The sequence below is a fragment of the Nycticebus coucang genome, chromosome 18 (genome assembly GCF_027406575.1).
Source record: "Nycticebus coucang isolate mNycCou1 chromosome 18, mNycCou1.pri, whole genome shotgun sequence".
In the NCBI taxonomy this organism is placed as follows: Eukaryota; Metazoa; Chordata; class Mammalia; order Primates; family Lorisidae; genus Nycticebus; species Nycticebus coucang.
This window is the reverse complement of record NC_069797.1, coordinates 79609265-79632746: the sequence shown is the minus strand read 5'-3', so window position 1 is coordinate 79632746 and position 23482 is coordinate 79609265. Positions and strand designations below refer to the sequence as shown.

At 48.1% G+C, this 23482-nt stretch overlaps 2 protein-coding genes and 1 non-coding gene across 4 annotated transcripts in view; 2 read left to right on the top strand and 1 right to left on the bottom strand.

Moving 5' to 3' along the window:
* The window catches only part of CCDC57 (coiled-coil domain containing 57), a 131744-nt gene that overhangs the window by 76021 nt on the left and 32241 nt on the right, over positions 1 to 23482 (top strand). For both annotated transcript variants that reach the window (XM_053568264.1, XM_053568263.1), the window contains exons 15-18: positions 3007 to 3199; positions 8881 to 8972; positions 21775 to 21903; positions 22686 to 22899. In XM_053568264.1, the coding sequence (XP_053424239.1) occupies positions 3007 to 3199; positions 8881 to 8972; positions 21775 to 21903; positions 22686 to 22899 (628 nt within the window). The remainder of the gene's footprint in view (positions 1 to 3006; positions 3200 to 8880; positions 8973 to 21774; positions 21904 to 22685; positions 22900 to 23482) is intronic.
* Positions 4097 to 4202, top strand: LOC128571352 (U6 spliceosomal RNA). Its single transcript, XR_008375782.1, has one exon. It is a non-coding gene; the product is annotated as a U6 spliceosomal RNA (small nuclear RNA).
* On the bottom strand, positions 7786 to 8444 carry LOC128569782 (protein max-like). Its single transcript, XM_053568265.1, has 2 exons — positions 8347 to 8444; positions 7786 to 8217 (listed from the first exon to the last, which is right to left on the bottom strand). Exons 1-2 carry the CDS (start codon positions 8442 to 8444, stop codon positions 7830 to 7832), a joined length of 486 nt encoding a protein of 161 aa, XP_053424240.1. The 3' UTR covers positions 7786 to 7829.

The window sequence follows — 23482 nt, the reverse complement described above, 5'->3', positions numbered from 1 at the left end:
CCACCCCAGCCAAGGGGTCAGGTCTACAGAACCAGGAACCTCACCATGGCTTGTGGGACCAGGCGAGTGCAGCATTGTGCCCACACTCTGCCTGCCCTGTATCCCTGCCCTGGCCCAACCAGGCCCAGCCACAGAGACACAGAGACTGCTGGGGGTGGTGTGGCCCTCTGCTCTGCCCACTGCCTGTTGGAAACCCAAACTCAGTCTCCCCCTAGGCCAGTGGTTCTCAACCTTCCTAATGCCACAACCCTTTAATACAGTTTCTCATGTTGTGGTAACCCCCAACTATAAAATTATTTTCGTTGCTACTTCATAACTATAATTTTGCTACTATTATGAATCATAATATAAATATCTGATATGCAGGAGACTCCCAAAGGAGTCGTGACCCAAAGGTTGAGAATTGCTGCCCTAGGCCTTCCCACCCTGTGAGGGCAGTGGGGAACATGGACCTATCTGGGGCCCACTTGGGGGCAGTGTTGGCCATGAGTGCTGGCCAGGCCTGCCACAGCCCTCTGTGTGGGGCTCGGGCCTCAGCCTGCTAAAGGACTCCTGGGGGTCAGTTGCTCACAGATTCCATGAAGATGCTAAGACTCTCAGCAAACCAAACTTCTAATTCCCTATTAATCATCCAGACACCTGAGATCCTCAAGATGAGCTGGATCAGGCTCGGTGCCTGTGGCTCAAGCGGCTAGGACACCAGCCACACACACCAGGGCTAGAGGGTTCGAATCCAGCCCGGGCCTGCCAAACAACAATAACAATTACAACCAAAAAATGGCTGAGTGTTGTGGCGGGCGCCTGTAGTCCCAGCTACTTGGGAGGCTGAGGCAAGAGAATCGCTTAAGCCCAAGAGTCTGAGTTTGCTGTGAGCTGTGACGCCAGAGCACTCTACCCAGGGTGACATAGTGAGACTCTGTCTCAAAGAAAAAAAAAAGATGAGCTGGATCAGAGCATGGCTGTGGGCAGTCCCAGGGCGGCAGGTGGCCCAACATGGCTGGGCTGCTGCTCTTGCCAGGTGCCACCAGCTCCCACTCCCAAGTATATCTCATGTTGTAGAATCCTTATTTGGAGGAAGGACTTTAGAGAATCATCAAAATAAGCCTTTGTCAAATAAAATTTTATGAGGAACTGAACCCAAGAGAGGTAAGGTCCCACTGTACATCTCCCGGGTTACCACGTGCAGAGTCCCAGTGCTCTTAGGACCAATGGCACAAAGATCCCCAGAGCCCTCAGGTCGGACACCCTGCACAGGACCAGCAACATCGGCATCTACTTTCGTTTTTGTTTTTTGTGTTTTTTTTTGAGACAGAGTCTCACTATGATGCCTTCAGTAGAGTACCGTTGTGTCACAGCTCACAGCAACCTCCAACTCTTGGGCTTAAGCAATTCTCTTGCCTCAACTTCCCAAGTAGCTGGGTCCACAGGTGCCCGCCACAATGCCCAGGTATTTTTTTGTTGTAGTTGTCATTGTTGTTTAGCGGGCCTGGACTGGATTCAAACCCACCAACAAGCCTCGGTGTATGTGGCCAGCACCATAACCACTGTGCTACGGGCTCTGACCCAGGCATCTACTTTTGAAGAGTAAATTTTCTCTTAAATCTCCAAGTGTTCCGAGGTCTGCAGAGTCTGTTTTCAAGACTATTCTCGTCTCACTTGAAATAACATAACCCAATATGTTCCTATAGAGAACACAGGTTCCCGCCCTGGGCCTCATTCTCCTGTCCACATCAGCCTCACCAAGCCTACGTGGGCTCCTGGCAGTGTGCGGGGCCTGGACTTTCCCCAAGCTAATAGCCCAATTCATGGTTTTTGCCCTGCCATGGAAGACAGACACCACTCACTGGGAAGAGCATGTGGGGTGCCCAGGCCCTTCTGTGTCCAGGAGAGGAGATTTGTCTCCTCTGTGCTGAGTCATCCTGTGACCCCTACCCTTGCTCCCACTGACCTGTGGCACGTGCCCAGAGGGACCAAACATCATACACCAGCTGCACAGTCCTCAGGCCCACAAAGAACAGCAGCACCCGGAGGGCACAGGTATTTGCCAGGAAGGAGCACCAGGAAGCTGGCCTGGACAGGATGTGCTGGTCTGTTCCTGGGACTCGGGAGCTCCTCCAACCAGGGTGGTATGGCACAGCCTCTCTCACGGGTTAGCAGCAGTGAGGTGGAGGCAGGAGTCAGTCATCTGGCTGCACAGCCAGGCCTGGGGCATGCCTGACTTTTCCTGACTCAGACATCCCTTCACATGGGGACTGCACTTGTGTGCAGTGGTTGTGTCGTGTGGGCCGTGAGCCAGGCTGAGCGAGGATGGTGCAGTGCCAGCAAGGGTTTAGATCTGAACTTAGCCTGGGGAGCTCCACTGCCCCCTCCATACCAGCTTCCTCCCTCTCAGCTACATTTACCTCTGTGTTCTCCCTGCACTGTCAAATTAGCCAGGAGTAGTGGCACACCCCTGTAGTCCCAACTGCTCAGGAGGCTGAGGCAGGAGGATGGTGGGAAGCCATGGCCCCTCACGGTAGCTGAGGGGCATCCAGACAGCAGGTACAGAAGGCAAGAAGGAGGGGAAGAGAAAGCAGGGTCCAGCACAGACCTGTGGGCACCACAGAAGGGCAGGGGCAGCTCTTCTCTCTGCTCCTGGGAAAGGGCCCAACACAAGCCCTGAAGGCTGCTGTGCTTCTCTCATCCCTGGGCTCCTCACTGCCTTCCCTGAAAAGACAAGGCTCAAGGGCCCTGAGGAGCACACAGGCATCTGGGCTTACTGGAGCAAGAGGTGGGGAGGCCGCAGCATGAGGCCCACTGAGGTCAGGCCTTGGCCTGGGAGATTCATGATAAATGGGATTTATTTATCCCATTTATGAAAAGGAAGAAACCCAAAAGCACGGGATGGTGATCCCTCTTGTCTTTCTCCTGTGATGCAGATAGTGGTGGGGCTCTCTGGGCTTTCTCACAAGCTAGCTTGCTACTGCAGGGTCTCACGGGGCTGTCTGTGTGTGGGTGTGTTCACAGGGCACTGGGGATGGGGCACCCATGCTGCCTGAGGGCCCAGAGGAGCTCTCCATCCACCTGCAGACCTCATCTGTGCACCAGCTCCAGAGGAAACTGAAGGAAGCAGCCAGAAAAATTCTCAGCCTCCTCCTGGAGAAGGAGCAGCTCATCGAAATGGGGAACAGACTCCGCGCAGAGTTGGGCCGTCCTAAAGGTGAGTCTTTGAGAGCAGGTGTGTTGGCCTGGGGTGTGTGCACCCTGCCGTTGAGGGGAGAAGGCCGCGATCTGTCCACTGGCACATCTGGGAGCCTGGAGTTGGCAGGAGGTCTCTAGCTCCAGACTCAGGAAGGTCAAAGGAAGAACAGAAGCTGTTCCTGGTGCAGCGAAGCCTGGTCAGAAGTCACTGTCACCAGGCAGGACCCCACCTCGGTGACGGGCATGCTATGAGCCCACTGCCTGGCAGTATATTTGAGAAAAACGCTACAGGTCACAAAACAACCAGTGCTTCTATGCCACCCTATTCTGGCATCTTCTCACCACCGTTGGCACCTGAGCCTTGCTGCTCTTTGACCGTGACCTCCATGCCTGGCTCTGCAAGTCCAACAGGGACTCCCATTCTGACTGCATCGAGGCCTCCCTCTCAGGCCCTTCATTCCAGTGAATTTGTCATTCCCCTATGTGCACATCTCCATAAATCAGTCTTTTTAAGTTTGTTTTGCTAAAAGTTTTCATAAGGAATTTCAGATTCATCTTTTAAAAGCTTCATAAGGCCAGCACAGTGGCTCACGCCTGTAATCCCAGCACTTTGGAAAGCCAAGGTGGGTAGATTGCTTGAGCTCAGGAGTTTGAGACCAGCCTGAACAAGAGTGAGACCCTGTTTCTACTAAAAATAGAAAAACTAACCAGGAGTAGTGGCACACCCCTGAAGTCCCAGCTACTCAGGAGGCTGAGGCAGGAGGATTGTCCAAGCCCCAGAGTTTGAGGTTGCTGTGAGCTATAATGCAATGGCACCCTACCCAGGGCAACAGAGTGAGACTCTGTCTCAAAAATAAATTAATTAATTAAATTGAAAAAAATAAAAGCCTCCTAAAATAATAAATAATTGCCCCCTGTGCTCGCTTCAGCAGCACATATACTAAAATTAGAACGATACAGAGAAGATTAGCATGCCCCTGCACAAGGATGACACGCAAATTCATGAAGCGTAAAAATAATAATAATAATTACCCCCAGATAACCCACCAGATTTCACCTGCTCCATAAATTTCAGCAAATTCGTTTCTTCCCAGGTTTTCCAAAATAGCTGAGGTTCCTAGGCCTTCCAGGAAGTGACCTTTCTCAGCCCCCTAAGCCTGTCCGGTACAGTTTTCCTATGGGGATTTGGTGAGCATCAGCTTTGCACAGGTAGCCCGGGCCCAGCTGCCATCTGCCCAGGAAGAAAGCCCTAGGCGGAAGCACAGTGTCCCACTGCTCAGTGCATGCTAAGAAGGCCTGGACTGTCTGCTCACAACCGGCAGAGTGGCATCGGGGCTCTGGTGGGCTTTTGACTTGATTTCCTAGCCTCAGGACAACAAACCGAGGCAATTATTTATTATTTTAGGAGACTTTTATTTATCAGGCTCCTCATCAGGGCCCTGAAGAGAAGTGATCTCATGGTGGGGCCTCACCCCTTCGTACTAGAATCATCTGGAAAAAGGGGCACTAAAGACCCCTTCTCAGGAGATCCACAGGGCAGAACTAATTTCATGATTCTACCCATATGTTAATAATATTCCTCACTACTATTTTTTTTTTTTTTGGTAGAGACGGAGTCTCACTTTATGGCCCTCGGTAGAGTGCCATGGCATCACACAGCTCACAGCAACCTCCAACTCCTGGGCTTAAGCGATTCTCTTGCCTCAGCCTCCTGAGTAGCTGGGACTACAGGCGCCCGCCACAGCACCCGGCTATTTTTTTGTTGCAGTTCAGCCGGGGCCGGGTTTGAACCCGCCACTCTTGGTATATGGGGCCGGCACCTTACCGACTGAGCCACAGGCGCCACCCTCCTCATTGCTATTTTCAAATGAATTGATAAATCATCTTTTTAATTTACAATATGCTAAATAGCGATAGTTATAACTCCCCCCACCAAAAAAAGCCTGATTGGGATTCTCAGTAAATTAATTAATTAATTAAATTATTTTTTAGAGATACAGTCTCACTTTATCTCCCTCAGTAGAGTGCTGTGGCATCACAGCTCACAGCAACCTCCAACTCCTGGGCTTAGGCGATTCTCTTGCCTCAGCCTCCTGAGCAGGTGGGACTACAGGCGCCCGCCACAATGCCTGGCTATTTTTTGCTGCAGTGTGGCCAGGGCCGGGTTCAAACCCACCACCCTTGGTATATGGGGCCGACGCCCTACCCACTGAGCCAAAGGTGCTGCCCCATGGGATCCTCAGTAAATTTAACCAAGTTGAGATTTGTTATTCCAGAAAATATTATTTAAACAGTAATTACAGGCCGGGCACAGTGGCACACTCCTGTTGTTCCAACACTCTGGGAGGCCAAGGTGGGTGGATTGCTTGAGTTAAGGAGTTTGAGACCAGACTGAGAAAAACGAGTCCCCCATCTCTAAAATCACCTGGGTGTTGTGGCGGGCGCCTGTAGTCCCAGCTACTCTGAAGATGGAGGCAGGAGGATCACTTGAGCCCAAGCGCCTGAGGTTGCTGTGAGCTGACATTGATCCCAGGGCACGCTAGCCTGGGTGACAGAATGAGATTCTGTCTTGAAAAACAGACAAATAAATACAGAATTAGATTTTTTCTTTTCTTTTTTTTTTTCTTTTTGAGATTGAGTCTCACTATGCCCCCCTCAGTAGAGTACTGTGGCATCACAGCTCAGAGCAACCTCAAACTCAAGTGATTCTCTTGCCTCAGCCTCCTGAGTAGCTGGGACTACAGGTGCCCGCCACAACACCTGGCTATTTTTTGGTTGTAGTTGTCATTGTTTAGCAGACCTGGGCCAGGCTTGAACCCACCAGCCTTGGTGCATATGGGTGGCACCATAACCACTGTGCTACAGGCACCGAGTCCAGAATGTCTTGAGGTATGCCAAATTAAAATTAAATTTCCAAGATCTTTAGGTAACTTTACACAAGTTGATGAAAAGATCTTTGAGGGCGGCCCCTGTGGCTCAGTCTGTGGGGCGCCGGCCCCATATGCCGAGGGTGGCGGGTTCAAGCCCGGCCCCGGCCAAACTGCAACCAAAAAATGGCCGGGCGTTGTGGCGGGCACCTGTAGTCCCAGCTACTCGGGAGGCTGAGGCAAGAGAATCGCTTAAGCCCATAAGTTGGAGGTTGCTGTGAGCTGTGTGAGGCCACGGCACTCTACCGAGGGCCATAAAGTGAGATTCTGTCTCTACAAAAAAAAAAAGAAAAGATCTTTGATGCCCAGGTGATTTATCAGTGAGACAAATGCTAAAGCAGTGATTACAGCCGTAATTTTTTTTTATTTTTTTTAAGAAGGATAAAATAAGTTTTTATTTATAGTCTTATAGTAAAGGGGGAAGCCTTAACTTGCAAGACAATTCTTCGGCAGTATGTACAACATACTTTTTGTTTCCATGGAATGGAATCAAACACGTACTGAGACTATAGAGTATACACTAGAAATCAGCAAATGCCAGGAATGGAGTAGGAAAATGACAAGAAATGAGGCCTAAACGCACAAAACCCTTCACTGGGATCTGTTGACCGCAGCCAGAACCAGGGCTGGATCACACAGTGGAGACAGCTTCCGGGGCAGCAGGAAAGGAAGTGAGGTGAGGGCAGGGGAGTGTCCGCACTGGGGTGTGGCTTTAGTACCAGGTAAATTGCTCTTGGTATTTACATACAAAATCAGTTGGCTCTATTTCTTAGAAATATACACGAAAAGAAAGGAAGATTTGATCATTACCTTATGAATCTGTCGCTTTGCAATATCGACATCATCAGAAATAGGGACCATTCACTCAGATTCAAATTTCAGTAGCAGGAAATAAATATCAAAACATCATCACTGGCCCTCCATACAAAACCTCTACCCTACCCCATACTCCCTCCCTGTCCCACCCCCAAATGACCACTCCCTGGAGGCTGCCGCATCACTGCTGCCGTCTCCCATACACACCCCCAGAGTGTCATGCGGCCCTCTGTCAGGCTGGCACTGCAGGCTGAAACAGCTGGCTGAGAGGAGCAGGAGTGAAACACGCCAAAGACTCTGAGCTGCAAATCTGCCCCCACTTTCCTTATATACCACAAACTTCTTTAAGGATCTGGTCTTTTAACAGGAACGATAAATAGATTTTTAGAAAAAAAAAATCCTTAAAAAAGGAGGAGAGGTAAATCTGATTACTCCATCCAGTTGTCTTCTCAAAGTAGAGCAGTTCACAGATTCACAAAGTCTATCAAACAGAGGTGAGGGTGGGCCCAGAGGAGAGCCCTGGGCAGGGCAGGCATCCTCCAGGCACATGCCCAACAGGGCTGGAGGAGCTGGTGGGGTGGGCGGGACACGATGTGCTCAGAGGTCCTGCCGGCCGTCTGTCCTCCACAGAAAAAGCTGCCACATTGGGGTGTTTTGGTTTAAAAATTCCTGGTGGGGACAGGGAATCCCTGAAGTGAATACATTTAAAAAAAAAAAAAAAAAGTGGAAATGGGGAAGGAGAACAAGAGCTGTTGCCCAAGAGCTTCTACGCAAAAATAAAAAATTTTAAAAAAGGGAGAAAGAGAAAAATAGAGTCTCTTAAATGGTTCTGACGGTTCTAACGATGAACTGAAAGGAGGATGAGACGATGAAGACAGTTTTTATTGCTGGCCTGCCCCTAGTAGCTTAGCTGGCCTCCATCCGGAGTTTCTTCCTGTTTTGGGGCTCTTCAGGCTCCGACTCTGAGCTGGAGTCCGAGCCCCTATCGAAGGCAGAGATGGTGCTGCCCTTGGCGTTGGTGTAGAGGCTGCTGTCTGAGGAGGGGTAGTTGGTCTGCAGTTGGGCACTTGACCTCGCCTTCTCCAGTGCACGGACTGGCTGCTCCAGAAGAGCATTCTGCCGCTTGAGGTCATCAATATCTTGCTGGTGTGTGTGGTTTTTCCTTCGCATATACTGGATATACTCTGTGGCTTTGTCTAGGATTTGGGCCCGGGATGCCTTCTCTCCTTGGAGTGATGGGACCGAGTCCCGCAAACTGTGAAAGCTGTCTTTAATGTGGTCCCTACGTTTTCTTCCAGTGTATTATTATTATTATTTTTTTTTTTTTTGTGGTTTTTGGCCGGGGCTGGGTTTGGGTTTGAACCCACCACCTCCGGCATATGGGACCAGCGCCCTACTCCTTGAGCCACAGGCACCGCCCTCTTCCAGTGTATTATGATGAGCCCGTTTGTCAGCCACAGATTGAAACCTCGGTTGCTCTTCGTCGTCGCTCTCCACCTTGATGTCATTGTTATCGCTCATTTCCTACGGCCCAGGGAGGGCCCAGGGAGCGGCCACTGCAGCGGCGGGGGGGAGGGGAGGGGGAAGTCACCGACAACACCAAGCTGAGTCTCCACACACACACACACTCACTCGCTCTCTCACTCACACACACCTACAGCCATAATTTTTAAGTTTATGTACTTAAACTTTTGCTTCTCATTTTATAGGAAAGGCGATGTCATTGGGTTTGTTAACAAACGTGTTCATTTCTGAGATGTGTATGGCAGTGGCGCTGTGTTGCATGTCCGTGCACATTGCTGAAAAGTCACAGCTCACAGTTGTTCATCCCTCTCCCGTTTCTCTTGCTTTTGGAAAGGAACATGCTGCTATTTTTGAATATTTGTGTTCAGCACAAGAGAAATGCAGAAATGATGTCTCCACAGAGAACAGACACTTTCTCCCATCTTCTTTCCAGGGAAACCACCGCGTTACCCGCTTCCTCCAAGTCCTGAAGCCCAGAGCCCAGGCGTGGTGGCCTCAGCACCGCAGCCCCACCTCACAGCTCAGGTACCGCTCCTTCCTCTCAGCACTGTATTCCAGTAGTTGTTTAGCAGTTGTTTATGTCTTAAATTTTCATTAAAGACACTTCAAAATACAATAAATATAAAAGCCTCAAATTTTCAGTACCCAAACGTAATTACCAGTATTATTTTGATGTGTGTCCTGCTGGGTTTTTTGGTTTTTCCTTTGTTTTGATGGGGATTTTCTGAGACAGAGTCTCACTTTGTTGCCCTCAGTAGAGTGCCGTGGAGTCACAGCTCACAGCAACCTCCAGCTCTTGGGCTTAAGCGATTCTCTTGCCTCAGCCTCCCGAGTAGCTGAGACTATAGGCACCCACCATAACACCTGGTTATTTTGTTGTTGTTGTTGCAGTTGTCATTGTTGTTTAGCTTGCCCGGGCCGGTTCAAACCTGCTAGCCTTAGTGTATATGGCTGTAACCACTGTGCTACGGGTGCCGAGCCTGTTGTTTAAAATTACAAAGTAGGTCTCTCTCACTTCTGCTCCTTCATGAGAGGGACCACTTCCATCTCTCTTTGGATGTGCTCTAAACTTTCTCTTTGTTCTTCCTAAATAAAATTTCTCTTTATTATACTGAAAAAAATAAAATTATAAATTATATCATATATCCATTTTACTATAGCTTTACCCATCTAGATATTATTATTATTTTGTTGTTGTTGTTGCAGTTTGGCTGGGGCGGGGTTTGAACCCACCACCCTCGGCATATGGGGCTGGTGCCCTACTTACTGAGTCACAGGCGCCGCCCCTAGATATTATTTTTTAAATCTTTGTGGATATAAGTAAAATAATTGCATCCGTAATAAGAAATTTCTTATATCTTTAATGATATTAAATACTTTTAACCTATTTTTTTCCTTTTTTTTTCTTTCCAAGACACACACTTGCTCTGTCACCAGGCTGGAGTGCAGTGACATTATCACAGTTCACAGTAACCTCTAACTCCTGGGCTCAAGTGATTCTCCTACCTCAGCCTCCCAAGTAGCTGGGACTATAGGCATCTGACAAAATGCATGGCTGGTTTTTCTATTTTTTTTTTTTTTTTGTAGAGATAGAGTTTCACTTTATCGCCCTTGGTAGAGTGCCATGGCGTCACGCAGCTCACAGCAACCTCTAACTCCTGGGCCTAGGCGATTCTCCTGCCTCAGCCTCCCAAGTAGCTGGGACTACAGGCACCCACCACAACGCCCAGCTATTTTTTTGTTGTTGTTGCAGTTTGGCCGGGGCTGGGTCTGAACCCGCCACCCTCAGTATATGGGGCCAGTGCCCTGCTCACTGAGCCACAGGCACTGCCCAGGTTTTTCTATTTTTTTAGAGACAGGGTCTTGTTCTTGCTCTGGCTGGTCTCAAACCCCTGGCTGCTAGTGATCCCCCTGATTCCATCTCCCAAGAGTGCTGGGACTATAGGCATGACCCACTGCACCCAGTCCTTTTAACTTATTTTTTATCCATAGCTTTTTTGTTAGTTATCTATCATGTTCTTTGACAATTTTTTTTTTTTTTTTTTTTTTTGTAGAGACACAGTCTCACCCTATTGCCCTCGGTAGAGTGCTGTGGCATCACACAGCTCACAGCAACCTCCAATTCCTGGGCTTAGGCCATTCTCTTGCCTCAGCCTCGCAAGTAGCTGGGACTACAGGCGCCTGCCACAACACCCGGCTATTTTTTTTTGTTGCAGTTCAGCTGGGACCAGGTTTGAACCCACCACCCTCGGTATGTGGGGCCAGCGCCCTACTCACTGAGTCATAGGCACCGCCCCGCCAATTTTTCTACTAGTGCGTTTGTACTTTTCTTCTTGGTTTATAAGAGTTCTTTTATATATTAAGGCAGTTGCTACTTTTATAAATCTTTTCCAAACTTATCATTTGCCTTTGAATTTACTTTAAAAAAAAACAAACCTTGGGCTTGGCTCCCATAGCACAGTGGTGAGGCCGCTAGCCATATACACCAAGGCTGGCGGATTCAAACCCAGCCCAGGCCTGCTAAACAACAATGACAACTGCAACAACAATCACAAAAAAAAAATAGTCGGGCCTTGTGGCGGGCACCTGTGGTCCCAGCTACTTGGGAGGTTGAGGCAAGAGAATCCCTTAAGCCCAAGAGTTTGAGGTTGCTGTGAGCTGTGATGCCATGGCACTCTACCGAGGGTAACATAATAGGACTCTGTCTAAAAAAAAAAAAAAAAAAAACAACCCTTGGCCAGGCTTGGTAGCTCACACCTGTAATCCTAATACTCTGGAAGGCTGAGGAGGTCAGATCCCTTGAGCTCAGGAGTTGGAGACCAGCCTGAGCAAGAGCCAGATCCCATCTCTAAATCCCATCTCTAAAAGAGCCGGGCAGGACAGCGTCTGTGGCTCAATGAGGAGGGCGCAGGCCCCATATACTGAGGGTGGCGGGTTCGAACCCTGCCCCAGCCAAACTGCAACAAAAAAATAGCCGGGTGTTGTGGCAGGCGCCTGTAGTTCCAGCCACTCAGGAGGCTGAGGCAAGAGAATCACCTAAGGCCAAGAGCTGGAGGTTGCTGTGAGCTGATAGCACTCTACCGAAGGTGACAAAGTTAAACTCTGTCTCAAAAAATAATAGTAATAAAATAGCTGGGCGTTGTGGCAGACACCTGTAGTCCCAGCTACTCAGGAGGCTGAGGCAAGAGAATCACTTGAGCCCAAGAGTTTGAGGTTGCTGTGAGCTGTGACACGAGGGCACTCTACTGAGGAAGACAAAGTGAGACTCTGTCTCAAAAAAAACCACCAGGCGTGGCCCCTGTGGCTCTAGCGGCTAAGGCACCAGCCACATACGCCTGAGCTGGCAGGTTCAAATCCAGCCCGGGCCCACCAAACAACAATGACGCCTACAACCAAAAAATAGCTGGGCGTTGTGGCAGGCACCTATAGTCTCTGCTACTTGGGAGGCAGAGGCAAGAGAATCGCTTGAGCCCAGGAGTTGGAGGTTGCTGTGAGCTGTGATGCCACAGCACTCTACCCAGGGCAACAGCTTGAGGCTCTGTCTCAAAAAAAACCACCAAAAAACCCTTAGAAAACTTTCTTTTAATCATCTATTTTCACGTCTAATTGTTTTTTGATTTAGAGGGCTTTTTTCTATTCTGAATTTAGGTCTCACTTAATTGCCCTTGGTAGAGTGCCGTGGCATCACACAGCACACAGCAACCTCCAACTCCTGGGCTTAGGTGATTCTCTTGCCTCAGCCTCCCACATAGCTGGGACTACAGGCACCCACCACAACGCCCGACTATTTTTGTTGTTGTTGTTGCAGTTTGGCCAGGATAAGGTTCGAACCCACCACCCTCAGTATATGGGGCCAGGTTTGAACCCACCACCCTCAGTATACCCTCAGTATACCCACTGAGCCACAGGCACCACATGTAATGAGCATTTTTTCATATGTTTGTTAGCCTTTCATCTATCTTCTTTAGAGAAGGTTATCTCTCTTGCCTGGTGATACATGGGATTCTTGGGTCTTTTTTTTGTTGATTAATTTGAGTTCTCTGTAGATCCTAATTACCAAGCTTTTGTCCAATTCATAATATGCAAATATCTTTTCCTATTTCCAAAGTAGTCTGTTTGCTTTCATTGTTGTTTCTTTATCTGCTTTTAGTTTAATTAGTCCTATTGTTTATTTTTGTTGTTGCTGTAATTACCACAGAAGTCTCCTTCATAAAAATCTTTCTCCAGGCCCATATCTTCAGTGTTTTCCCTGCACTTTCTTCAAGGATTTGTATTGTTTCATGCCTTATATTTAAATATTCTATCCATCTTTTTTTTTCTTTTTTTTTGAGACAGTCTCAGTATGTTGCCCTTGGTAGAGTGCTGTGGTGTCACAGCTCACAGCAACCTCAAACTCTTGGGTTTAAATGATTCTCTTGTCTCAGCCTCCCAAATAGCTGGGACTACAGGCACCCACCACAACACCTGGCTCTTTTTTTGTTGTAGTTGGCATTGTTATTTAGCTGGCCCCAACCTGCCAGCCTCAGTGCATGTGGCTGGCGCCGTAAGCACTGTGCTACAGGCTCTGAGCCAAAATGAAGAATTTTTTTTCCAAATCTTGAAAATATGGTAATGGTATTTAAATGATGATTACATTGAATCTGTAGATAGCTTTGGGAAGTACAGACATTTTCACATTGTTGATTCTTCCCAGCCATGAGCATGGTATGTTCTTCCATTTGTTAATATCTTCTGGGCCGGGCGCTGTGGCTCACGCCTGTAATCCTAGCACTCTGAGAGGCTGAGGAGGGTGGATTGATTGAGCTCACAAGTTCAAGACCAGCCTGAACAAAAAGCAAGACTCCCTCGCCCCACCTGGCCCAGTCTCTACTAGAAATATAAAAACTGAGACAAGACGATTGCTTGAGCCCAAGAGTTGGAGGTTACTGTGAGCTATGATGCTACAGCACTCTACCCAGGGTGATGGCTTGAGACTGTGTCTCAACAAAAAAAAAAAGAAATCTTCTATTTCTTTTCTTAGGGTTTTGTAATTTTCTTTGTAGAGGTCCTTCACCTCTTTTGTTATCTATTTTCCTAGGCATTTCATTTTTTTTGAAGCTACTATGAAGGGAATTGTGTCCTTGATTAGCTTCTCATCTTGACTTTTATTGGCATATACAAAGGATACTGATTTGTGGACATTGATTTTATATCCTCAGACTTTGCTCTATTTATGTGGTTTTTTAAATTACCTTTTTATTTTGAAATCATTTCTGATTTATACAAAGTTACAGAAATTAGCTTCTTGCTACATTTGCTTTGTTATTCTTTCTCTCCCTCCCTCCTCCCCTACATTTTATTTTATTTTATTTATTTATTTATTTATTTTTGAGACAGAGCCTCAAGCTGTTGCCCTGAGTAGAGTGCTATGGCATCACAGCTCACAGCAATCTCCAATTCCTGGGCTCAAGTGATTCTTCTGCCTCCGCCTCCCAAGTAGCTGGGACTACAGGCGCCGGCCACATCGCCCGGCTATTTTTTGGTTGCAGCCATCATTATTGTTTGGCGGGCCCCGGGCTGGATGGAACCTGCCAGCTCAGGTGTATGTAGCTGGTACCTTAGCTGCTTGAGCCACAGGTGCCCAGCTGTCCCCCACATTTTAGGCAGATGGGTAGACAGACGGATGGCTGGTAGCTGTAGACAGGTGGTAGATGGATGAGTGATAGATGGTGTGTGGATGGATGATTGATATAAATACAGATAATTTTTTTCCCTTGAACCATTTGAAAGTACGTTACAAACATGCCTTTTTATTATCTCTTTTGTGGTGGTGGGGAGAGACAAAGTCTCACCCTGTCGCCCAGGCAAGAGTGCTGTGGAGCCAGCCTTGCTCACAGCAACCTCAAACTCCTGGGCTCAAACGACCCTCCTGCCTCAGCCTTCTGAGTAGCTGGGACTACAGGCACCTACGACCACACCTGGCTAGTTTTTTTTTTTGGCCGGGGCTGGGTTTGAACCCGCCACCTCCAGCATATGGGACCGGCACCCTACTCCTTGAGCCACAGGCACCACCCAAGCTTTTCTATTTTTAATAAATCTCCAGCCTTGGACCCCCAGAGTGCTAGGATTACAGGCATGAGCCACTTTATCCAGCCCATGTTTATTTTTTACTGTGTATGTTATTTATTTGTCTTATGAATATTTTGCATTTTTAAGAAGATACAATCACCAATATAATAAACTCCTGTGTCCTACACCATCTAACTTAACAGAATGTCGCCAAGTCAGACTCCTTTGTGTGTCCCCCTCCATTCCCTACCCTCCCCTCCAGATTTCCCTGAGTCTGCTGCTGCCATCTCTGAGAATCCACAGGAGTCACATCCAGCCATGTGCAGCTCTCTACCTATCGCTTTCCACACTGGGTTTGGGATACTCCATGCCGATTGTGCAGCTCCAGGTGGGCAGTGGCTCACTTTCCTCACAAAGGCCCAGTGAGCAGGAGTTTTTGGCTTTGAGGGCCACGTGGCCTCTGCGACAGCTTCTCAGCTCTGTTTAGCCTGAAGGCAGCTAAGACCAGCTATAGACAGACAACATAGGTGCGTTACACTAAGACTTCGTGGACCTTGCAATTTTAATTTCATACAATTTTACATCATGAAATATTCTTTTAACTATTTAAAAATGCTAAAAAAATTTCTTAGCTTATGGGCTGTACAGAACAAGGCAATGGATCTCATTTGCTGACATCTGCTTTAATCAAATTTTAGATATGTGTTTTTAGAAATCTCCCCCAGTCATTACATGGATGTGCCTGTTACGTGTCGTAGTGAAACACGTATGTTGTACTGTAGACCTCTTTGCTTTGTTGTGTCCTTAGATATGCAGAAGCTCTTTAACTTGATCAGGTCTCATTTATTTATTTTTATTGTTGTCGTGATTGCCAGTGGGGTCCTCTTCACAAATTCTTTCCCTAGGCCTATAAGTTTAAGAGTTTTTTTTCTTTTTTTGAGACAGAGTCTCACTTTGTCACCCTCGGTAGAGTGCTGTGGTGTCCCAGCAACCTCAAACTCTTGGGCCCAAGCGATTCTCCTGCCTCAGCTTCCCTAGTAGCTGGGACTACAGGCACCTGCCACAACACCCGGCTGTTTTTTTGGGGGGGGGGGTTTTGTGATTTTTGGCCGGGGCTCGGTTTGAACCCGCCACCTCCGGCATATGGGACCGGCGCCCTACTCCTTGAGCCACAGGCGCCGCCTCTGTTTTTTTTTTTTTTAAGAGACAGAATCTCCTTCAGTAGAGTGACCCTCAGTAGAGTGCCGTGGCATTACAGCTCATAGCGACCTCCAGCCCTTGGGCTTAGGTGATTCTCTTGCTTCAGCCTCCTGAGTACCTGGGACTATAGGCACCCGGCTATTTTTTGTTGCAGTTTGGCCAGGGCCAGGTTCAAACCTGTCACCCTAGGTATATGGGGCCAGTGCCCTACTCACTGAGCCACAGGTGCTGCCCAACGCCAGGCTATTTTTATTTGTTTAACAGGCCCAGGCCGGGTTCGAACTTACCAGCCCCGGTGCATGTGGCTGGCACCCTAACCACTGAGCTATAGGCACTAGCCCTATACCTTCTTCTAAGATTTTTAGTTTCATATCTTAGATTTAAATCTTTTATCTATCGTGAGTTAATTTTTATAAGTAGTAAGACGTATGCATTCAGTCTTTTACATGTGACTAACCAGTTCTCCTAGCACCTTTTTTTTTTTTTTTTTTGAGGCAGAGTCTCACTTTGTCACCCTGGGTAGAGTGCTGTGGTGTCATAGCTCACAGCAACCTCAGACTCTTGGGCTTGAGCAGTCTTCCTGCCTCTGCCTCCCAAGTAGATGGGACTACAGGCCCCACTACCACGCCTGGCTACTTTTTCTATTTTTAGTAGAGATGGGGTATTGCTCTTGCTCAAGCTGGTCTCTAACTCCTGACCCTTCCAGAGTGCTGGGATCGCAGCCGTGAGTCCCTGTGCCCGGCCAGCAGCACCATTTATTGAGTAGGGATTCTTTTCCCCAGTGTATGCTATTGTCTGCTTTGTCAAAAATCACATGCGAGGCAAAATGAGGCTGCTTTCATCTCCAGATTCTCTGTTCTATTCCATAAGTCTATGTCTCTATTTTTGTGTCAGTACTATGCTGTTTTGATCACTATAGCCTTATAGTATAGCCTGAAATCTTATAAAGTGATGCCTCCAGATTTGGTCGTATTTTATAGAATTGTGGTATCTATTTGGATTTTTTTCTGGTTCCATTCAAAACATAGAACTATTTTTCAAGATATTTAAAGTATGATGTTGGTATTTTATTTTATTTTATTTTATCTTTTAACTTTTTTTATTTTTTTGAGACAGAGTCTCACTTCATTGCCCTCGGTAGATGCTGTGGCATCACAGCTCACAGCAATCTCCAGCTCTTGGGTTTAGGCGATTCTCTTGCCTCAGCCTCCCAAGTAGCTGGAATTATAAATGCCCGCCATAACACCTGGCTATTTTGTTGTTGTTGTTGCAGTTTGGCCAGGGCTGGGTGTGAACCTGCCACCCTCAATATATTGGGCCAGTGCCCTACTCACTGAGCCACAGGCGCCACCCTGATGTTGGTATTTTAATGGGTATTGTTTGTCCTTTTCTTTTTGTCTTTTCTATTTTAATGGGTATCACATTAAATCTGTGGATTGCTCTGGATAGTATAGACATTTTAACAAATGTTGATTCTTCCAAGCCATGAAGATGATATGTTCTTCCATTTGTTAATGTCTTATGCTATTTCTTTTCTCAGGGTTTAATAGTTCTCTCTGTAGAGATCCTTCACATCCTATGTTAAATATATTCCAAGTGGCCAGACATAGTGTATCACATCTGTAATCCCAGCACTCTGGGAAGGTGAAGTGGGAGGATCCTTTGAGCTCAGGAGTTCAAGACCAGCCTGAGCAAGAGCAAGACCTCATCTCAACTAAAAATGGAAAAACTGGCCAGGCATCATGGTGAGCACCTATAGTCCCAGCTACTAGGGAGCTGAGGCAAGGGTATTGCCTGAGCCCAGGAGTTTAAGGTTGCTGTGAGCTATGACACCATGGCACTCTACCTCGGCACAGAGTGAGACTTTGTCTAAAACATAAATAAACATAGATGTGTGTGTGTGTGTGTGTGTATTTCATTTTATTTGATGCTGTTGTAAAGGGTATTGTGTCTTTGATTTTCTCTTTTTTTTCTTGAGACAATCTCACTACATCACCCTTAGTAGAGGGCCGTGGCGTCACGGCTCACAGCAACCTCCAACTCCAGGGCCTAAGCGATTCTCTTGCCTCAGCCTCCCAAGTAGCTGGGACTACAGGCGCCCGCCACAATGCCCGGCTATTTTTTGTTGTAGTTGCCATTGTTGTTTAGCTGGCCCGGGCCAGGTTCAAACCTGCCAACCTCAGTGTATGTGGCTGGCACCGGAACCACTGTGCTACGGGCACTGAGCCATTTGGTTTGAGTTTTATCTTGACTGTTGTGGTGTATATGAAGACTACTTGATGTGTAGACATCAATTCTATAACCTGAGGGCAGCACCTGTGGCTCAAAGGAGTAGGGCACCGGCCCCATATGCTGGAGGTGGCGGGTTCAAACCCAGCCCCGGCCAAAACCTGCAAAAAAAAAAAAAATTCTATAACCTGAGACATTACTGTACGAAAAAAAAAAACACAGTTGAGTCCTTGGGGTTTGGGGATGAGCTCATATCATTAGCCAAGAGTGATGTTTGGGTTGACCTCCCCGTGCCCGTGTGGGTGCCCTTGATGCCCTTCTCTGGCGTGGACTCTCAGCACTGCGTCAAGTAGCAGTGGCGATAGTGGGCAGCCTTGTCTGGCTCCAGTTCTCAGTGTAAATGCTTTCACTGTTTCTCTATTCAGTATGATGTTGGCTATGGGTTTGTCATAAGTGGCTTATAACAGTTTAAGGAATCTCTGCCAGTTTTCTTAGGTGTTCTTTTTTTTTTTTTTGTAGAGACAGAGTTTCACTTTATTGCCCTCAGTAGAGTGCCGTGGCGTCACACAGCTCACAGCAACCTCCAACTCCTGGGCTTAGGCGATTCTCCTGCCTCAGCCTCCCAAGTAGCTGGGACTACAGGCGCCCGCCACAACTCCCGGCTATATTTTTTTGTTGTTGTTGCAGTTTGGCCGGGGCTGGGTTTGAACCCGCCACCCTCGGCATATGGGGCCGGCGCCCTGCTCACTGAGCCACAGGCGCCGCCCTTCTTAGGTGTTCTTATCAAAAAAGGATGCTGAGGCTCGGCGCCTGTAGTGCAGTAGTTACGGTGCCAGCCATATACACCAGGGCTGGCGGGTTCAAACCTGGCCCAGGCCTGCTGAAACAACAATTACAACTGTAACAAAAAAAAATGGCTGGGCATTGTGGCAGGCGCCTGTAGTCCAGCTACTCAGAAGGCTGAGGCAGGAGAATTGCTTAAGCCCAAGAGTTGGAGGTTGCTGTGAGCTGTGATGTCACAGCACTCTACCCAGGGTGGCATAGTAAGACTGTCTCAAAAAAAAAAAAAAAGAATGCTGAATTTTGCGAAATGCTTTTTTCTACATCTATTAAAAGGATCGAATAGTCTTTGTTTTTACTTCTACTTGTGTGATGAATCATGTTTACAGATGCGCACATTTCAAACCAGCTTTGTCCACCTGGTCATGATGATTTATATTTTTGATGTATAGCTGGATTCTGCTTGCTATGATTTTTTTTTTTTTTTTTTTTTTTTTTGAGACAGAGTCTCACTATGTTCACCTTGGGTAGAGTGCCGTGGCGTCACAGCTTACAGCAACCTCAAACTCTTTTTTTTTTTTTTTTTTTTTTGTAGAAACAGAGTCTCACTTTATGGCCCTCAGTAGAGTGCCGTGGCCTACACACAGCTCACAGCAACCTCCAACTCCTGGGCCTAAGCGATTCTCCTGCCTCAGCCTCCCGAGAAGCTGAGACTACAGGCGCCCGCCACAACGCCCGGCTATTTTTTGGTTGCAGTTTGGCCGGGGCCGGGTTTGAACCCGCCACCCTCGGCATATGGGGCCGGCGCCCTACCGACTGAGCCACAGGTGCCGCCCCAACCTCAAACTCTTTTTAAGCGATCCTCTTGCCTTAGCCTCCCAAGTAGTGGGGACTACAGGCGCCCACCACAGCACCCGGCTATTTTTGTTGTTGTTGTTATAGTTGTCATTGTTGTTTAGCAGCCCCAGTGTATGTGGTTGGCGCCCTAGCTGCTGAGCTATGGGTACCGAACCTGCTTGCTAAGATTTTATTGACTGTTTTTGGATCAATATTTATAAACAATATCGGTCTATAGTTTTCTTTGTTGTGTCCTTTCCTGGTTTGCGTATGGGGTGATATTTGTTCATAAAAGAGTTGGGGAGGGTTCCTTCCTTCTCAATGTTTTGGAATAGATACTGCAGTATAAGTACAAGCTTTTCTTGGAAGGTTTGGTAGAATTCTGGTGTGAAATTGTCTGGTCTGGAACTTTTTTTTTTTTTTTGAGACAAGTCTCACTATGTTGCCCTCGGTAGAATGTCATGGCGTCACAGCTCACAGCAACCTCAAACTCCTGGGCTTAGGCAATTCTATTGCCTTAGCCTCCCAAGTAGCTGGGACTACAGGCGCCCGCCACAATGCCTGGCGATTTTTTTGTTGTAGTTGCCATTGTTGTTTGGCAGACCTGGGCCAGGTTCAAACCCACCAGCCCTGGTGTATGTGGGTGGCGCCCTAGCTGTTGAGCTATGGCCTGAGCCCTGGGACTTTTTCTTGTTGGAAGTTTTTTTATTGTTTCAATTTCGGTGCTTAGTATTGGTCTATCCAAGAGTTCTACTTTTTCCTGGTTCAGTCTGGGGAGGTAGTGTGATTCTAGGTATTTGTCCATTTCCTCCACATTTTCAAATTTCTGGTCATAAGGGCGGCGCCTGTGGCTCAGTTGGTAAGGCGCTGGCCCCATATACCGAGGGTGGCGGGTTCAAACCCAGCCCCGGCTGAACTGCAACCAAATTTCTGGTCATAGAGACTTTTGTAATATTTTGTATTTCTGTGGTATCTTGTTATTTCCCCATTTTTATTTCTGATGAAGCTTATTAGAGATCTTACTTTTCTGTTTCTGGTTAACCTGGGCAAGGGTTTATCTATTTTGTTTATCTTTTCAAAGAATCAACTTTTTGTTTTATTAATCTTCTGAATGGTTCTTTTGTTCTTGATTTCGTTTAGTTCTGCTCTCATCTTGGTTATTTCTTTTCCTCCACTGGATTTGGGATTGCATTGTTCTTTTCCAGTTCCTTCGTTAGGTTTTTTTTTTTTGTTGTTGTGACAGAGTCTTACTCGGTCACCCTGGGTAGAGTGCTGTGGCATCATCCCTCATACCAACCTCAAACTCCTGGGCTCAAGTGATCCTCCTACCTCAGCTGCCTGAGTAGCTGGGACTGTAAACACTGGTCATGATACCTGGCTAGTTTTTCTACTTTTAAAAGACACGGGTCTTACTCTTGCTCAAGCTGGTCTTGAACTCCTGAGCTCAAACAATCCACCTGCCTCAGCCTCCAGAGTGCTGGGATTACAGGCGTGAGCCACTGCACCCGACCTTCATCTTCATCTTTCTTTGCTGTTGCTGGCATCCAGGGAGTGACACATGAAGGGCAAGGGTGTATACCTGTTACTCAGTGGAAATTGAAACGTTAGTTGGATGTGGGCCAGCAATGCTCTGACACAGCAGTGGTAGTGCTCTCTCGGGCACCTGGGAAGAAGTGAAGGTGGGACTGGTCCAGGGCCCTCCTTGCTGCTCGTGGCTGTGTGAGTCCAGCCACACCAAGTCCTTCTCTCTGTTCTCTGCTGTGTTCCTTTCATGCCCCTCAAGTGACCTCCTATGTGCTCCCTATTGGCTGCTTCTCCTCAGTCTTTCCTGCGGGGCAGGCTGGAGTCAAGCGCTGAGATTCAGGTGGGCAGATGGGTAGCAGCTGAACACAGAAGATGCAAGCCTTGCCCGGAGGGATGGGGGCTCTTGCCTCAGGCCAGGGCCATGCATGACTGTCCTGGCTGTGCAGAGGAAGCTCTTGACGGCTAGGTGCTCAGTGCTGTCAGGTGTGAGAAGGACTCAAACTGACTTTAGGAAGCATGTTACATCTGTCCTGGCTAGTGAAAGCAAGCGTGGCCCTTCCTTTTGGCCTGTCATCCAGTGAAGAGAGTCCCTACCTAATACAGAAGTTGGGGGACGGCATTTCTTCCTACTCTGATGGGAAAGCTTGTTGGCTTACACCATTGGTGACACATGAAACTTGAATTCCTTTCGTTTGAATTTCTATGCCAGGATGCTGACAATGCCAAGAAAGGTTGGTTTTCTGAAGACTTGGGAAAGAGCCGACCCCACTTGCCACAGATGCTCAGCAGAGAGGACACCACACAAGGCCACAAGGCAGCAGCAGGGCTGTCCATTCAGGTGGGTGCTGGGGTGGCTGGGGATCCCATCACACAAGCTTATCTCAGGTGATTAGTGGGCCCCATAAGGGTACTGGGGCAGGGGCAGGGGCACCAGACACCTGAAGGCAACAGCTTCCCTCTGTGCAGCTGGGGGGCCCTGCAGGCATCGGCCCTTCAGTTCATCCCATACTCGGTCCTGGCTGGACAGCTCCAGCCCTGGGCTTGTTTTGTCCTTCTTTTTTTTATTATTATTTGTTTTCTTAGAGCTGCTTTAGTTCTAGAATTGTTCCATCCTTTAAATGTTGAGAGGAGGCTCGGTGCCCATAGCACAGTGGGTAGGACGCTGGTCACATGCCTGGGGGCTGGAGGGTTTGAACACAGCCCGGGCCAGCTAAACAATAATGACAACTACAACAAAAAAACAGCTAGGCATTGTGGCGGGCACCTGTAGTCCCAGCTACTTGGAAGGCTGAGGCAAGAGAATAGCTTACGCCCAAGAGTTTGAGGTTGCTGTGAACTGTGACTCCATGACACTGCCAAGGGCAAACATAGTAAGACTCTGTCTCAAATAAATAAATAAGTAAATGTTCAGAGGAGCCTGTGATTTAGGCACTGCCCATACCCCGTGTTCCCAGAGCTTGGATGCACTCGCCTGAGTGGGCTCTAGTGCCCCTCCTGGCAGCTGAGAGATGCCCCATCTTCTGCCTGATCAATAGGGAGTGGGGCAGGGAGCATTATTGCTCCTGCGGGTTGGAGAGAGGGTGGCTTACAAGGATGATATGTCTTTTCTAACATTTGTAGAAGCAACATAGAATCCCCACAGTGACCTGCAAACCAGCTCCTCAGAAAGAAAACAGGTCCCCAAAGCCACTGCAGGATCAAGAATTCTCTGAAAAAAATGGCCACTCCCAAAGGTCGTCATCACTTGCCAGCAGCTCCCTCCAGGACACATGGAAGCTGTTGGACCTGGGGTCCAGCCCTTCTGGCCTCACCTCTCAGGACGATGCCACTCCAGGTAGGAAGGGGCACTGTCCTCTGGCCAGGACATGGTGTGGTAATCCTCAGGCTGATATGGACAGTCAGTACCAGCCCTCTTTCTACACATTGAAATTCCTGTGTTTTGGTTTAATAATATATAAATCCCAAGGTCTCCTCACTGTTCCCTTGCACTGGAGTCCTTTCCACACTAAACACTGCCAAGCCCAGGAGGGCAGCAGCCACGGCTTCTGTCTCAGTGCCTGCGGAGGCCTGTTACTGAGAGGAGATGGGCGGTCCTGCTTTGCAGCCCTCCCCCAGGCCCTTCTCTGTCACTCAGACCACCTGTGTAGCAGGTACTCACGCTAGTGGTCGTCATGAGGTTTTGGGGGAGTCCACCAGAGTGGCCCACCACTGGGGAGCCCCAGGAGACTGCAGGAGGAAGCAGGGAGGAGGGTGAGACGCTGTGTCAGGTGGTCCAGGATGTGTCAACTCAAGTTGCGAATGGAGGACCCAAACGAGGGCCATCCTGCTTCAGCTGTGGGGAGTGTCTTTCTCTGGTGTCCACCCTGGAAATGGACCCTCTGTCACTTAGGCTTTATCTCTTCTGTGGACATTTGAAG